The following is an 18,458-nucleotide window of genomic DNA, read 5'->3' as shown; positions in this document are numbered from 1 at the left end:
TCATTCAAACTAAGCCCAAAAAATTTGGGTTCACACAAGTTTAGAGAGAGAGAGGGGGGGGGGGAGAGAGAGAGGATCATTGCAGTGTTTTTCTTTTTATCTGTTAGATTACCACTTTACCTAAAAGTTTAAACTGTTAGATTGTGGGTCAACAATGTATATCAAGCTTTAACACTCTGCCGCACGTGCAGCCTAGCAGCACGTGGACAAATAAACACTTGATAGCACCCACAATAAGGAATGTAATATTTTTTTTTTTTAAATTACGGGCAACAAGATTAGAACCTAGGATCTTCTAGTAACCAACTTTGATACCATGTTAAATTACCACTTCACCTAAAAAAAATAAAAATAACATAAAATATTGCAGTCCTTATTATGGGTGCTATTTATCATGTGTTAATCTGTCCACGCACTCTCGAGTTGCATGTGCGGGAGAATGTTAAAACTTGATATATATTGTTGGCCCACAACCTAAGAACTTAAGCTTTTAGGTAAAGTGATAATCTAATATGGTATCAGAACTAAGCCTTGGGCTGCTTGGCTCCTCATTGGATTGGACTTCGCCTCACCTCATTTCTCCCTATGGGCTCGAGGGAGAATATTAGTGTGCATTCAGTCCCACATCGTTTCTGTGAACAGCTTCAAAGTCAATATAAAATCCTTTTAACTCTCTCTTCTTGACACCTAGGTTTTGAGGATGAATTTTCTAACATTATTTTTTTTTTAATGTTACCCTACATATAATAATAATAATAATAATTATTATATAATATTGAAATGACAAGTTACCCTTTGATGGGGTCATGCCATGCATGTATCCCGGGGAGATGTTGATGACGACGATGATTTGTCTTAACGCAGAGAGTAGAGAATATATATGTGAAAACACAAGTTCACAACACTGATTTAGTGGGTGACGTGTAAGCTAGCAATAATTAGATTAGAGTAAATGAAATTAATAATTAAATCACTATATATATTCAGTATTTATATAATCCAGGAGCTACCCGGGCAACAAGGGAACACAGACAATATCATCAACAAGTGTACTCTGAGATAAAAAACTAGGGAAGATGGGGATTCATACTCCCACTCTAAGGCTTCATCTTCTTTCTGCAACGGCAGCTTCACTTCTTTTTCTGTGTTTTGTGGGGAAAGGTCATGCCATCGCCACTAATAGTAGTCCTCCTACTGAAGGGATCACCAGGAAGCTTGATACTCGTTACTTTAGTCTCCAAATCACCTCCCTCCTCCCCTCCACCGTCTGCAGCCGCTCCTCCTCCTCTAAAGGTTTATATTTTTTCTTCTCTCTCCACTATTTCTCTCTCTCCTCTCTGCTGCCAAAATGATTATAGATCGAGGAGCTTAATTATTGCTATGCCTGCAAGAGCTTCAATTATATTTTATCTGTGATATATTATTATTATTATTATTATTATTATTATTATTGCGAGCTTCATTCAAATTTCTTCAATTCGATGGCGTGTAATTGATATGCATAAAACAGGAAATCTGAATTTAAAAATATCCAAGAGCTCAAATTTATTAGCTAGGTAAGACCATAAAAATAGTTTTAATCCCTCTACAATGAGCCTGTGCCTAAAGTTTTTGGAGCTTAATTAATTGTATATGTAATCAAAATCCAATGAGGGCCTCAATCAAATAAAAATTAAAAAAAAAAAAAATCAGATCAAATCAAAATCATTGCTCCTCATAATCTCATCTTAATTTTCGTCTATCCACCAAATAAAACAAATACATAAGTCTTTATCTTGTCAACTCAGCCCCAATAATAAAAGGAGAACACCCCACCAAACTACTGCTACTTTCTGAGAACAGACATTGGTGCAACATCTTTTTATGCTTTAAGAACTGCAAGTGGACATCCTGAAGTGGATCCAGCAAAGCTACCTAGCTATCTCCATTTTAGTGCTAGCTAATATTTGGTTATTATTTGTCTGCACTTCTTCTATAAGCTCATGTTTTAAATTATTTTTCATTCAATTTTATATATATATATATATATATATATATATATATATTTCTTGGACTGATATATATTATGTTGTGATGGAGAAAATAGTACTAGAAAATTTGAATGTATATCTTTTCAAACTTCCAACCAAAAATTATTTATAATATTGTGAGACTAATAATCTACTTTTTCTATTATTAACGCTTTTAGGAATTCATTAATATATATTATTCTATATATGTGTTTGTTATTGTTACTATTCTCTTTTTATCTGCAGTTTATTTTTTTTCATGTAAAATAAAATAAACTCAATTATTAATTTATACGCACAATGTCTTACCTTCAATCAAAGTTAATAAGCTAATATTTAAGGGTGCGCTATCTAATTTAAAAGTCATAAGTTAAGAGTATTCATTTCATAAAAAAAAATATTTCTAGAAAGACAACAATATATATATATATATATATATATATATATATATATATATATCCCTGTCTTCTTTTCTGACTTCCATGGCTTTCTCTTAATTTTTGTCTGCACTTTTTTTAATCATAGACATGAATATTATATACAATTCCAAACATAAATACAGGCACTAGTCTTTTACTTATAGTAAAATATTTTGTACTATTTTTGTAGATACTAATAAAAATATAATAAAAAATAATTCTTTTATAGAAGTGTGTATCTTGTGTATGTAAACATTATATAATATTCAAAATAAAATTATAAAAATTTTAGAAGTACATGTCAAACACCTTCAATAAATTTCTTCTATAACTTTTTCAGCTTGACAATTGTATGCATGTCCATTGAAATTAATATAACTTTAAAAAAATAACTGCGTGGGTCGACAACGTGGTCCTATCTATCCACATCCTGCGTTCCCAACCCCAAACCACACGACCACCACCACCACCCCCCCCCCCCCCCCCCCCCCCCCCCCCCGCCCCACACACACACCAAAGTTTCCGAAAATTTTGGAAAGCCTAATTAATTTCACTGCACCGATTGATAAATTTCACCTTAAACGCTTTAAAACTATATGGCCTGCACAGCACGTGCAAAAAAATTGCATGCATGCCCCACATGCACTTGGTCGACGTAACCCTTAACCTGTTTCAATTCACATGCAGGCTCCACGAACGGCACATCCTTAACCCTAGTTCACAAACACGGTCCATGCTCCCAACTCGCCCGAGCCAGCTCATCCGCTCCCACCGCCGCTCAAGTACTCGCCCAAGACCAATCCCGAGTCCACTCAATCCACTACCGCCTCTCCAAGCAGCCCTTCCGCGACTCCAAGCAATCAGGCTCGGCCGCCCTCCCCGCCAAGTCCGGCAGCAACATCGGCTCCGCCAACTACATCGTCACCGTTGGCCTCGGAACCCCCAAGAAAGACCTATCCCTCATCTTTGACACCGGCAGCGACCTCACCTGGACCCAGTGCCAGCCCTGCGTTAAATCCTGCTATCAGCAGCAAGACCCAATTTTCAACCCCTCCGAGTCCGCTTCCTATTCCAACATAACCTGCGACTCGGCCCAGTGTTCCAAACTCGCTTCCGGAACCGGTAACTCACCGGGTTGCTCCAGCTACACCTGCCTCTACATCATTCAGTACGGCGACCAGTCTTTCTCCGTCGGCTTCTTCGGAAAGGAGAAACTCTACCTTGCCCCCTCCGCCGTCTTCGACGGTTTTCTCTTCGGCTGCGGCGAAAACAACCAGGGACTTTTCGGTGGCGCGGCCGGGTTGCTAGGCCTCGGCCGGGATGAAATCTCTATCGTCTTCCAAACCGCTAGAGAGTACGGCAAAATTTTCTCGTACTGCCTCCCGTCGACGCCCAGCTCGGCCGGGTACTTGAAGTTCGGAAAAGGAGGGATTTCTTCCGGCACGAAATTCACGCCGTTGTTGACGCGCTCGATGGGGGCGTCCTTCTACTTCCTTGATATGACGGCGATAAGCGTCGGCGGAATGAGACTTCCGATCCCGGCGTCGGTGTTTTCCTCCGCAGGCACTATTATTGACTCCGGGACGGTCATAAGCCGGCTACCTCCGGCGGCGTACGCCGCCCTGCGGGCGGAGTTCCGACGACAGATGTTGAAGTATCCGATGACGCGGGCGCTGTCGATACTGGACACGTGCTACGACCTGAGCAATTACGAGACGGTGACGGTGCCGAAGGTTAGTTTGTTCTTTGGCGGCGGCGTGGAAGTGGCAGTGGACTCGTCGGGGATTTTGTTGGCTGGGAGCCCGTCGCAGGTGTGCCTGGCTTTCGCGGCGAACCAGAACGCCGACGATATCGCTATCTTCGGGAATGTTCAGCAGCAGAAGCTGGAAGTGGTTTACGACGTGGGCCAAGGGAAGATTGGGTTTGGGCCTGGAGGCTGTGCTTGAGGTCTTGGTTGGGGCCAGTAACAAGTGTGGATTGGGCCTAGGGCAAACAACAAGAGATCATGGGCCTATATGTCAAACAGAATAAAAAAATAATAATAATATTGGAACGATTTGAGTAGGATAGGGGAGTGAATATGGGCTTGTCTATAGGGGGAAAAAAAATCATTTCAGTTTCAGAGTGAAGGTTTGTGTGGGAAATGGTGAAGAAGCTTGTTTTGTGTTATTGCATCAAAAGGTGCTTATTTGTTAGGGTGATTTGAAAAGTGAATTTTTATTTGAAATATTAAACTATATATGTTGACTTCATGTTTTTTAGGTCACTCTTGGGCATTGATTTCAATTTAAAGCTTAAATCAATTAAAAAATATAATTTATCGACAAAAAGAAAAGGGAATATTCCAAAAAGCATGACTCGTCTCCAACTCTCTCCTCTTTATTGCTCTGTCATGCAAGCCTTTAATATTCATTTTGACGTAATATTCTTATCTGTCAATTAAGTTTAAAAAAATCTCTTCAATATTTAGTTAGTTGACCCTTAATATTAAGTATTGTTTGAAAAATTGTCAATCAAGTTTTAAAAAAAAAATCAATTTTAAATATCATAAAATTTGTGTTAAAGGTAATTTTTTCATTTTGATGTTTAGTCACCAATAATTTCCATTACACAGATAGACAAATATCCTTATCTGTCAATCTCTTCAATGTTGGAATTAGACCCAAACCACGGTATCGGGGTTCGAATCCCTCCTCGCCCACAATTGACCTAAAGGGGAAGAATCTTTCCCTCTGGGAGTAGGAAAATCATGATCGGGATTTTAATCGCCAATGCTCCCTTATCACACACACACACACAATTAGTTAAAAGGAATTCTTTCCAATTATTTTTTCTCATTCTATCATCCTTCCAAAAATATCCTTAATTTCTAAATTTTTTTAATTAAAATATTTAAAAGACATGGGAGTAAGGGTAATTCAATGAATTATATCTTAGTTTAAATTATTTTAAAAAGTCCTTATCACTTTCATATCTTTTACTCCCAACTATCTCTAAATACTTTTTACTTTAATCTTTTTTATTAGAATTCCTTCCATTCTCCTCAAATTTTACAAACTTACTCTTAAAAAAAAAAAAAAAGGATAAACATATCATTTGTATTTTATTAAATAAATTTCAAAAATTCAAACACACTATTGTCATCTTTTAAATTTGACACGTATTATAATCATGTGTGTATCAATGATATGATGGAGAAGGTAGGGCCGAGGGAGTGAAGGAAGGGGAAAAAATTTTGGTCCTCCCATCAGGCCTACCATCTAATAAAAACATTCCAAATAATATATCTCACATGATAGGGTCAGCATATAATTTGATGGGATTCGGTCTATGGAGTGTTTTCATTAAATGGAAAGACTTGATGGGAGGACCACACTGATCCTCTCGGAGCACACCAAGGGAGACAATTCTTAATAGTAACAATTGGGTACTATATAGTGCTAGTTGGAGGATGTGGATGAAGCATAGGCTGTGTGGTTGAAGCTTTGGGGGGGTGGGGGGGGGGGGGGGGATGCGGATTACAATGGGATAGACCTAGTAATAGAGATCTAGTCGGATAATTTGTATTGGATTAAGCGAATTATCGAGTAAGAAATTTTTAATTTTTATTTGATTCAATTAAATAGTAAATTTATGACACTTCGTATTAGATAATTTGTGGCAGATGGCAGATAAAATATCATTTCTATCCTAAGTATAATTTTCCTTTTTATCATAAGTTGATTTAAGTGGATTAGATTTGGTTCGGATAAATGAATTTTTATCCATTTTGTAAGATTTTTGATAGGGGAGCAGGATAGAAGGATGAGGACAAAAAGTGGCTTGGGGAGGTATTAGAATTGGTATATTCCCAAGAGGGGGGGTGAATTGGAATTTTCAAACTTTTCTCCTAGGTAAGACTAGATGTTAGCAAGATATTACAACCTAGGGTCTTTCTAAGCAATCTCTAATGCGCTGATGAATATAATATATGGAAATTCAAATTGTGCACATCATTCACACCAAAACATATACGTGCGGTAAATATAAAGTGCGGAAATGTAAACAGACACATGATATGTTATCGAGGTTCGATCAACTGTGCCTACATCCTCACCTTTAACTCGCAAGTTTGAGAATTCCACTAAAGGCTCACTTAAGTTTGGAGCGGCACTAATTACAATCAGGTCAATTAATATAGGGCTGACCTCAACCTTTACAACCAGGTTAATTAACGGGGCTGACCTTAACCTACACGCCTTAATAGGATGGCGCACATAACTTTCCTAACCAGGTCTAAGCCAATTTGGGACTATTTCAAAGTACTAGTCTCCCTCTTCAGGCTCGTGCTTGGAAATACAACAGTATTTGCAATCAAACAATATCGGTACAACGATTGTGCTTTTGTGCAAAGCAGATATGTACCCGGATGCGTTCAGTCACATATACCACAAGATGATTAAATATGTCAGCTCAGAGTGGTCTAGTATTTCAACCCTCAAATATATTTTCTATCAGTATAATGAGTGCGTGAGAGTATTAACAAACAATCTTTGTATCACAAGATATTCAATCAACAGATTTACACAAAGATGTCAAGCAAGTTTCAAATGTATCAGTCTAAAGGATATATCAATCATGTAAATAGTAGATGACGTATATGCTTGGTTTGCAAAAGATGTATAGTGTTTGTATTCAGCAAATGATATGCAAATAGATATTGCAACAAAGATCTATATTACAAACACAAATATCTTCTCAAAGATATATGAATATAAATCACACAAGATATTTGAGTATGTTTTGAAAAGGTTTTTGCAATACAAAGACAAATACAAGCTTCCTAAGATATTGCAACGCAAATGCAATACTCAGAAGCTTAGGCAAGTTTTCTTAGGATAGGCTTATGAACAAATCCCCCTAAGAATACTCCGGTTTAACTCTCGTTAAAATCGAATCAATCAAATACAAATGGGAGAGCAAACCTATAAAAATAAACACTCAATTAACTTACAAAGAGTATGAACAATAGAAGGAGATAAGTATGAGTGATTTTAGTATGAAAATGAGTATTATAGGTTTTGGATTTTCAAAGAATTTTCCCTAATCAAATCTACTAATCTGCTACTAATAATCCCAAATGAGAGGGTCTTTATAGACACCTCATGAAATATAACCGTTGGGGACATATCCGGAATTATTAGAAAAGATTAATGACATTTTAAGTATTTTAACCCTGATAAAAATAAGTTTACCACAGTAAAAATGCAGGGCAACCCGAGAGACCTAGTCGACCAGAACCATTTCGGTTGACCGGAAGTGCATGTACAAGACATAATTCTTTTAAAGACATTAGTAGCTAAGGCACAATATAAAAATATGCATGACATTCACAATGATAAAACCATGATATGCTCATTCAAATCATTTTCAAGTATGGAAAACTTTGCATTTTAAAATCATTTTCATTAGGATAAAATTTCTTTTGAAAAACACTTTCCAAATCCTCCAATCATTGATTTTACAAAAATTATTTTCATTATTCAAATGATAAAATCTATACAATGAAAGCAGTGGACGATTTGCAAAGAATCAACCCTCGAAACAAGGATACAACGTATGAGCTCTTGCAATCTTTATGCAAAAACGGTTAAACTTATTGCAACCGGACTCTGATACCAATTGTTAGTTATAGTGTGATCCCAAGAGGGGGGTGAATTAGGTTTTAAAACTTTTTGACTAAATTAAATTTACGTCAACTCACCACAAACCATATCCCATTCAAAATAAACGCGTTTATGTAAACAAATTAAATAATGAATACAGACATACATGTGTGGAGCATATCTCATTTAAATTAAATGTGTGCATGCAAAATAATTATAACAATAAATGAACAAGCATACACGTACGAAATTTAAAGTGTAGAAATTTAAATGAGAGAGAGAGAGAGAAAAAAAAATTTTTATTGAGATTTGGCCAATACTACCTATGAGCCCACCTTGGGAAGACCCCCAAGGATTCCACTAACCTGCTCGCTTAAACGGTTGGAGTAGAAGCCGTTTACACTTTTCCTTACGGGGTGAAGTCTCCCCAGCTCACTTACTGGGCAGAGGCAAACCGGTTCTCCTTACGGGGCAAAGTCTTCCAAACTTAATTACCAAGCGAAGTCAAACTGGTTCCTCCTTACAGGGTAGAGTCTCCCCAGCTCAATTATCAGGCTGAGCCAAACTGGTTCCTCGTTACGGGGTGGAGTCTCCCAAGCTCAATCATCGGGTTGAGCCAAACTGGTTCCTCCTTACGGGGCGGAGTCTCTCCAACTCAATTTACCAAGCTAAGTCAAATTAGTACATAAAACAATTTTTGTACAAAGAAATGCTTCTAAAAAACTAAGTTGTACACATTGAAATCTAAATGCACTTTCATATGATTTAAACAATGAAGCTATGTAGAGTTTATAAAAAATCCTGTCAAAATATTTTTCAAGTAAATCGGTGAGAGCATGGAAAATGATTTGCTCTTTTGAAAATGACCTTTCAAAATTCAAATATTATTATGCATTGAGCAAGATATATGAAAGTGAATATTAGCTCAAGCCATTGTCAAGAAGCTTTTCAAGCACAATATATATATATATCAATGAATATATATGCTCAAAGCATTCTTGAACAACCCCTAAAATATTTTCTCCCAAAAAATATATTGAAAGATAAGAATGGGAGAAGTTAGGGATTTTAAATTGATTGACTTTGAATAAAATCAAATACATGTTGGCTCTCAAGCAATATAAATATGGATATGAAATATGTGCTCAAGCCAAACTTGAATAATTAGAAATAATTCTCCAAAGATAATTTTTCAAAAGAAGAATGTAGGAGAAGTTAAATCCTTATAACCAAATATCATAAGTATGAAAAGGGCTTTCAAGCTATATGTATAGAAGTTGATATAAGCTCAAGCCATTTTAAATAAAAGCCCAAAAAGATATTTCCCAAAAATTATTTTCAAGAAGAGTATGGGAAAGATTTTGATCTTTGAAAATACACCACAAATAAAAGAAGAATGCCACCAATCAATATATATATATATATATGATATATGCTCAAGCCTTTTCAAATAAAGTCCCCAAAAATATTTTGTCCACCAATGATTTTCAAATAAAAGAAGAATACGAGAAGAGTAGAAATTTAAAGCCCAAATGGGGTAAAGAGAGAGAGAGAATAAAATATATATATATATATATATATATATATATATATATATATATATATCTAAGCTTCCAACATGATTTTCTAACATTTTTAAGGCTTGTATTTATAGGCAAAAACCCTTTGTGGCTGTTATATAGTCGTTGGGACCTTAAAATATATTTTTATTTTGAAAACTAATTGTTTTTCGGCCATTGGAACGCTTTATCAAGAGGGTCGGACGACTGAGGCCAAGCTTCGGTCGGCTGAGGCTTGAAATCCACGAGCTTCGGTCAACTATAGTGAAGCTCGGTCGGCTATCCTCGAGTTTTCTGTGCGGACACTATTCAATGTTTTGGCCATAATTTTTTTTATATAACTCCAAATTAGACATTATTGGTATCAATAGAAAGTTAAGAGAAAATATCACAACTTTCATTTTGAACACTTTTTAAGATAGGAAGTTATAGATTGAGAAAAACACTCATCAATGAGACAGAAGAAACATGAAAGGAGTTTTTCTGCTATGAACACCTTTCAGTGTTTTGACCATAACTTTTCTTATATGACTTTAAATTGAATGTTCTTGGTATCGACAAAAATTTAAGAGAAAATCCTACAACTTTCATGTTGAACACCTTTTAAAATAAGAAGTTATAGATTACGAAAAATGCTCATCTCTACTATTCGGTTGACTAGCCGGTCAACCAACCCCTTTGTAAAAATTAGTTTTTACCTTCTTTTAAGTTAAAAAATCATTTAAAAACTTTTGGTATAAGTTTAACTTTGTAAATGAAAGGTTTTTATGGATGTTTGGGTTCCTATGGTCAATTTAAGGTCATTTTGTGAGTTTCAATTTAATCATATGATATGCATGGACATAGAAACCTAATTACTATTACAACTTGAAAAATGAACAAAATCTTCAAATCTTTTGCTCCTTATTTCTCATGGAATATGCCGGTTGGTGTGAGCTTTAAGTACATTTACGACTTCCATTTCTTATCTATCATATGTGCTTAGAAAAATAAACATGTTCATACACTTGACACACAGATGAGACACTCTCGTTTGTCATTATCAAAACAAGGATCAAACTCAAAAAGTTTACATAATTTTGACTTGTTAACATTTCAAAGAAGATATATTATAGTGGTACTTTAAAAAAAAAATACAGTAGAAATATTTTAAAGACTCAAAATTAAAATTAATTTATGAATTTATTTTTTTTAAAAAGGATAAGGAGTAATATAAATATTTTTAATTAAAAATTCAAATTACTTTTCTTTTATATTCATATTTTGCCTACAAATTTTCAAATTACTTTACTTATATATTCATATTTTAAAAATATTATAGGATAATTTTTAAATGTTAAGATTTTTCAAAAAAATTATAGAAATAATAATAAAAATTAAATGTTGTCTAATCTTTCCATAAATATAAATACTTTTTCTTTACCATAAAAAAAATGTATGCTTTAGGGAAGATAGACGATTGCATATTTGAATTAACGATTAAATACAATGTTTTAGAATTGCAAATATTGCATTGTCATTTAATGTATTTTTTATTAGTCAAAATCAATCTTAAGTTTGATATTAAGAGCTCGATTATAACAAACAATAAACATATTAATTATTATATTATAATCAAATGACAGAAAATAAAATTTGATGCATGAGTTATTTATTAAAAAAAATACATATTAATAGTAAGTAGCCAATAAGATTTTATGATAAAAAAAATTTCAAGGAACAAAATTTACCTTAAAATTTTAAAATTCTCAAAATCTTAAAATTTAATATTGAAAGTTTGGAGCATGCTTAGGCCTTGATATGTGTTTGCGCACGCCATGAGATGCACAAGATATTTGACTATTTAAAATTTTAATAAATTGAGAATTTATATTTTAGAATTTTTATGAGTAAAAATATTATTATAAAGAATATATAATTTCAAAACATAAAAATAATCGTAAAAGTAATTATTTTTGCTATTTATTCCATCCTTGCTAACATATAATTGCTCAATTTAATTGGACTAATTAATATGAAATAAAATACTATATATATATATATATATATATATATATATGAATTTAACATATTACTCTCTAGGAATAATTGTGAATTTGAATAAAAAATAAAAAATAAAACTAAAGGGTAAAATCCAACAACACGCATTGAGTTTTCTTAAAATGACACTCCACCCTTTATATTTTTGAAAACTATCAAAAACCCTCCTGAAGTTTAAATTTAGGGACAAATGAACATTTCGTTAGTTGACCCTTAGTCAACCATTAAGTGTGTGAAAAAATTGAATAAAATGATGATTTTGTCATTTTTTATTTACTTATGACCAGATAACTTACAAAAATAATAATAATTTTAAAAAAATAAGTTGAAAAAATTGTTCGGTTAAGTAGAATATGTTTTGGAAATTGAATTTGTAAATGAATTGGATACCTAGTTTTCGAGTTAACTCTAGCCTTATTGGTTCGGGTCAACCAGTTGACATAAACATGATAATTTAACTAAATTATTATTTAAAATAAATAATCTAATATTTCAGAAAAAAATACTTAAATAAGTTTATCAATATTCTAAAATTTCGGTATATACCATTTACATGCAACTTAAATAATTAAATATATTTTTAATTAAATTATAGTTTAAAAATCAATTGTTATCAACCGATTGGTCGAATCATCACTTCTTTTTTGAGTTGATTTGAATCTCATATTTAATAATATAGAAACTTGGATAAAATATAAAAAAAGATTGGTGAATTGGTTAGATCAAAGGTCAATCAATTAGCATAAGTTTGGGTACTCTTTATCTATTTAGTACTCATACTTTACATAAAGAACAACTAATACTCAACTTTATACTTTTAATTTATGAAATTTTAATTTTTAAATTTTAGTTTATGTTTTCTAGCATTATGTTTGATAGGTAATTTTGATTTATGAAGTATCAATTTTTAAATTTTAATTTATGTTTTTTTAGCATTATGTTTGATAGGTTACTTGAATTTAAAATATTGAATTATGTTTTATTTGTTTTATGATTTATTTAGTCATTAATTTTTTATGAAATTACATCTAAAAAACATTTTATAATACTATAATCACTAGGCATTTGCTATGATTTATTAGTAGTTTTTATTTTTTATATGTTTAAAAAAAATATAAAATAATTATAAAATTATTTTGCCATGCTTATGTTAGTTGATTGATCCAAAGCGATTGGAAAATTGTTCAATTCAAGAATCGGTTAGGTTTGCAATTCATTTATTCAGTTTTCAAGATATTACACTAGCCAATTTTTTAATTTATTTTATTCAAATCGATATCATTTTATTTTTATTATATATATATTAAAAATTTCTAAAATAATAATAAAATTATTTTGTCATAATTATGTCAATTGACTGATTCAAAGCAACTAGACAAATAAACCGTTCAATTAGAGAATTGATTAAGTTTTCAATTCGATTATTTAGTTTTTCAAGACATTATACTGGTCCATTTTTTCAACTTATTTTTTTTAAGTCAATATTATTTTGAAATATTATTTTATTAAAAGTAAAAATTCATTTTTTTCACATGTATAGTTGACTAACGGTCAACTAGCAAAATTTTCATAATATTAATAAATTTGAGCTTCAAGGAAATTTTTTTTTATAGTTTTTAAAAACACGGGAGGTGGAGTGTGATATTTGAAAAACTTAGAGGGTATTGTTGGATTTTACTAAAATATAAATGGCCATTTTTAGATATCTTATAATCAAATATACAAGTATTTTTTTGGTAGATTTAATGTTTCCTTTGAAAAGATTCTAATAATTAATGCATATCTCATATTGCATTGGTCATTGTAATAATAGGGTGAAATTCAACAATATCCATTGAAATTTTCAAATATGATACGCCGAATATTTGTAAACTATCAAAGAAACTTAAATTTAATAATAAATGAATCTTCCGTTAATTAATCGATAGTTAACCATTAAGTATATGCAAAAAAATAAATTTTACTTCTAACAAAATGAAACTTAAAATGACATAAATTCAATATATTAAATTGAAAAAAGTGACCAGCCTAATGTCTTGAAAATTGAATAAGCAAATTGGAGACCTAACCGATTTTAAAATTGAACGGTCTACTTAGTTCAATTGTTTCGAGTCAACCAATTGACATCAATGTGATGAAATAATTTTATTATTCTTTTTTAAAAAAATTAAAATATATTTATTTTAAAATAAAAATTACTATTAAATCTTAAAAATCCTAGTAATTATATGCTACAACATGTAGGTTATTAGATGTAACTTTTAGAAAAATTTAATGACTAAACATAGTTCAATATTTTAAAATTCAACTAACCTATCAAACACAGTGTTAGAAAAATACAAATTGAAATTTCAAAATTCATACTTTATAAATTAATATTATAAAGTTGAAAGTTAATTCTTTTCTATCTAAATTATGAATGCTAAATGGATAAAGAAATCTCAAACTTACATTAATTGGTTAGTCTTTGATTGAGTCAATTCACTGATTTTTTTTTTCTTATTTTATCTAAGTTGCTTTGTTATTAAATATGAGATTTAATCAAACTTAGAAAGCAAGCGGCCACTTGACTAGCTGGCTAATCTGAGCCAATTTTTAAATTATATTTTATTATAAAAATATAATTTAAAATATAAGTCAAAAATAGGATTTTTTTTTTTTTGTTATTTCTTATTATATTCCTAGAGCTAATTATTCAATTTAATTTAATTAATTAATATGTAAAAAAATATTTTGTCACACAATCAAAGTAGCTAACAACTTGTATTTTGTAATGCTTGTGATTTTGAATGAAAAATAAAAATAAATAAATAGATAAATTTAGACCATCTTTTAAACCAAACATACACTTATTCCATGTGTCTACCTACACATTAACTAATATATAAAATGCATTTTCCTTTTGAAAATATTTTAATGTAAAAATGCATCTTAAATTTTATGAAAGATTATCAAAAATTAGCATTGCAATTTTGGAAGTGCTTTATTATAATTAATTGAATAAATTATAAATATTATATTTTATTAATATGTTAACTATCCACGTGTACCTTGAATGATGTGATTTAGAAAGAATAAAGAAAAATTAAATTGAGTATCTTTGAAGCATAACATGCATGTAATTAGTCTATGTATCCTAACTTGAATGACCACTTTAATATATTATTTATTTATTTATTTAAGTCCTACAATAATATTTTGGTAGCCAAAGAGAGATTCCTATTTCCCTCAAACTAATTTATTGATTTTTTCTAATTTTATCCAAGTTGGTATGTTATTAAATATAAAACTTAGTCAAACCTAAAAAGTGAGTGGTAATTTGACTAATTGGCTTATCCAAATCGATTTTTAAACTGTATGTTATGTTTAAAAAATATATTAGCAAGAAACTTACATATAGCAAATTTTTTTAATTTTGAATTATGAATTAATACATCAAATGTATTTTTCTTTTGAAAAGATTTTAATATATTAAAATAGATCTTAAATTGTATCGAGGATTATTGAAAATTAGCATCACAATTTTGGAAGGAACCTATTATCCTACTTTTATTTAATTTTTTTAAGTATACGGAAAATGCTTTTAGTATGTGCTCATGACAATTATGAGTTACGTGGCAAGTAGAGAAAGGGCAAAGGATCTATGCACTTATCGCCCCTCCAATGTATGTGCCGCTAGATGAATAATAAAAAAAAAAATTAATGTATCAAAATTAAGATGTATGCCCTTGAAATAGAATATGCAATCAATATGTATATACCTTAAATTGTAAAACGATATTGTTAAATCTATTATTTATTTATTTTTATTTTATTTTTATTACATATGAATTCCAGCCACCAACGAGCCCTTTAGATCCCCTGGTGCGGCATCAAACCTACGGACACAACTTCTATGCATCAGTTGGATGTTCGACTAATCTGACTCCCAGGACACATCTCCATTACCATCTACGATCCCCGCTGATTTACAGAAAACTCTCATCATCCACGGCCCCCCACTGGCTCACAGAACGAACTCTTACCATCAACAGTCTCTACTGGTTCAGAGAGTAAACTCTCACCATTTACAGGTACCGCTGACTCCGTGAGTGTATCTATTTGGAATTGAATTTCCGATACTCCTTTTTACTTACTAATGTCTTTCCACCGCGTCATGTTCGTGGGGGCAATCTATTATTTATTTGTTTGCTATATTTGGAGGCTTGAAGATAAAATAGAGAAAATTATATGAACACCCACCATACTAAAGGAGCAAACTAATTAATTAATGGGTGAGGTGCAAGAAATAATTAATCAAATTAAATAACAAATAATTAATGCAAACGATGGATTTATTTGTATATATACTCACGAGCTAGTCCACTATGGTTGAGATAGAAAATACAGTATTGGTGGGGATGGGGATTCATACTTGCAGGGTCAACGTTGATCTCCTTTTCGCAGCTGCTTCTCTTCTTTTTCTTTGCTTTCTGGTGAGGCAAGGGAGAGGGCATGCCGCCGCCGCCGCCGCCGCCGCCACCCACCCTCATACTCATTACATTCTTCAGTCCTCCTATTTCCTCCCACCCACTTCAAATGTTTGCACTCCCTCCTCTAAAGGTGTTTCTCACTTTTATATTTAACTATGTTTCCTGACTAATTTTTAAAATGGTCCATATATGATCAAATATATTTATATGTAAGAAATTCTTTACGTAGGTGTCATGTGCTATGTACCTCCGGTGGTATATACTATATATTTATAAATAAATAAATAAAATTAAATATATTAATATTACATTTGAAGCATAGATTTTAGATTTTAAATTTAAATTTGAATAAATTTATGAATTTTTAATACAAATTTATATTATATTTTATTTAAATTTTATAATGTAAGGATTTCTCATACTTTGGCCTAACCTTGGCTTTTGTTTCGATGCAAATGCAGGACCCGGAAACGGCACATCCTTAATCCTAGTTCACAAACACGGTCCTTGCTCTCAACTCGCCCGACCCAACCTAGCCGCTCACAGTACAGCCACCGAAATACTGGCCCAAGACCAGTCTCGAGTCGACTCAATCCAATCCAGGCTATCTAAAACCTTCCGACAGCCCGACAAATCCACTAGCATACCCGCCAACTCCGGCGTCTCCCTCGGCTCTGGCAACTACATCGTCACCGTTGGCCTCGGAACCCCCAAGAAAAAACTCTCCCTCATCTTCGACACCGGCAGTGGCCTCACCTGGACCCAGTGCCAACCTTGCAAATCCTGCTATAAGCAAAAAGACCCAATCTTCGTACCCGCCCGGTCCACTTCATATTCCAACGTTTCCTGCCGCTCGGATCTGTGCTCCCAAGTCGCCAACTCCACCGCTAACTCACCGGCTTGCTCCGGCTCCACCTGCAGCTACGCCATCCAGTACGGCGACCAGTCCTTCTCCATCGGCCTCGCTGGACAAGACAAACTCTCCCTCACCGCCTCCGATGTCTTCGATGGTTTCCTCTTCGGCTGTGGGCAAAGAAACGAAGGCCTCTTCGCCGCCGCCGCCGGCTTGCTCGGCCTCAGCCGAGACCAAACCTCCTTCGTCTCACAAACCGCCGCCAAATATGGAAAATTCTTCTCGTACTGCCTCCCGTCGACGCCGAGCTCCGCTGGATTCCTTAAATTTGGAAACACCCGGGTTTCCCCCGCCACGAAATTTACGTCGCTGTTGACGAAGGACTCTTCCTTCTACTATTTAAAATTGGATGCGATCAGCGTCGCCGGCAAAACTCTGCCGATTCCGGCGTCGGTTTTTATCTCAGCGGGTATTATTGACTCCGGGACGGTCATAAGCAGAATACCTGAGGCGGCGTACGACGCCCTGAAGGCGGCGTTCCGGCGACAGATGTCGAAGTATCCGCTGACTGGGGCGCTGTCGATACTGGACACTTGCTACGACCTGAGCAAGTACAAAACAGTGACTGTGCCGAAGATTAGTTTGTTTTTTGGCGGCGGCGTGGAGGTGGGCGTGGCCCCGAGTGGGATTTTGTACGCGGCGAACGCGTCGCAGGCTTGCCTGGCTTTCGCCGGGAACAGCGACGTCGGCGGCATCACCATTTTCGGAAATACGCAGCAACTGACGCTGGAAGTGGTTTACGACGTGGGCCAAGGGAGACTTGGGTTTCGGTCTGGAGGCTGTAGCTAAGGTCTTGGGCCCATAACACCTGTGGAATGGGCTTGATGATCGCATACAGCAAAAGATAATGGACCTGGGCCTGGGCCTGGGCCTGAAGGTCAAGAAATAGAACAATACTTAAAATTGAAACAATTAATCTGAGTTGAAAGAAATAAGCTTGTTTGGTCCATGTAGTGATAAATTTGTTTTTGGGGGTGATTGAAAAAAGTGAATTTTTATATAAATAAAAAAAAAAAATTTGTGATCCTCAAGGTGACAACAATCATAATGCCAACTATGCCCTTCATCTTGTATTCATAAAAAATTAAATTTTTACATATGTTTCAAAACCCAAATTGAATAATCAAAATTTTCAATCTTCATCCTCGTATTTTCAAATTCCTCCACCTTTTCAGTTTTCTGCTACCCAACTTCACCATTAAGCTTTATGTGCAATAATTGTGACAAACTCAAACATCAATAACCACCACCTTAATTCTCACACCAACAACTCAAAAATCACAATGTCTTGGTTTTGTAATGAAATCTCATTATTGAGTTAATGATTGCATGTTTTTTTCCCAATAAATAAATTGTGTTCATAATTTTTTATTGATAAAACACCATATGAAGCTTGCGTCA

The 18,458-nt window shown here is 33.5% G+C and overlaps 2 protein-coding genes across 2 annotated transcripts; both read left to right on the top strand.

Annotated features, from left to right (window-relative positions):
- The first annotated feature begins 895 nt into the window (after positions 1-895).
- On the top strand, positions 896-4,680 carry LOC131150785 (aspartyl protease family protein At5g10770-like). The gene is made up of 2 exons (XM_058101743.1): positions 896-1,293; positions 3,116-4,680. The coding sequence occupies exons 1-2, from the start codon at positions 1,077-1,079 to the stop codon at positions 4,372-4,374; spliced, it is 1,476 nt and encodes a 491-aa protein (XP_057957726.1). The 5' UTR covers positions 896-1,076; the 3' UTR covers positions 4,375-4,680.
- Positions 4,681-16,051: 11,371 nt separating this feature from the next.
- LOC131150784 (aspartyl protease family protein At5g10770-like) lies at positions 16,052-18,004 on the top strand. Its single transcript, XM_058101741.1, has 2 exons — positions 16,052-16,274; positions 16,606-18,004. The coding sequence occupies exons 1-2, from the start codon at positions 16,073-16,075 to the stop codon at positions 17,844-17,846; spliced, it is 1,443 nt and encodes a 480-aa protein (XP_057957724.1). The 5' UTR covers positions 16,052-16,072; the 3' UTR covers positions 17,847-18,004.
- The last annotated feature ends 454 nt before the right edge of the window (positions 18,005-18,458 follow it).

This window comes from Malania oleifera, chromosome 3 (genome assembly GCF_029873635.1).
Source record: "Malania oleifera isolate guangnan ecotype guangnan chromosome 3, ASM2987363v1, whole genome shotgun sequence".
Classification (NCBI taxonomy): Eukaryota; Viridiplantae; Streptophyta; class Magnoliopsida; order Santalales; family Ximeniaceae; genus Malania; species Malania oleifera.
This window is presented reverse-complemented; position numbering and strand designations above follow the sequence as displayed.

Excerpts from the sequence above, each read along its gene's own strand:
- LOC131150785 (XM_058101743.1), top strand. The coding sequence starts at position 1,077 with ATGGGGATTCATACTCCCACTCTAAGGCTTCATCTTCTTTCTGCAACG. Across the intron at positions 1,294-3,115 it reads CCGCTCCTCCTCCTCTAAAG|GCTCCACGAACGGCACATCC; the intron begins GTTTATATTTTT and ends ATTCACATGCAG.
- LOC131150784 (XM_058101741.1), top strand. The coding sequence starts at position 16,073 with ATGGGGATTCATACTTGCAGGGTCAACGTTGATCTCCTTTTCGCAGCT. Across the intron at positions 16,275-16,605 it reads TTGCACTCCCTCCTCTAAAG|GACCCGGAAACGGCACATCC; the intron begins GTGTTTCTCACT and ends ATGCAAATGCAG.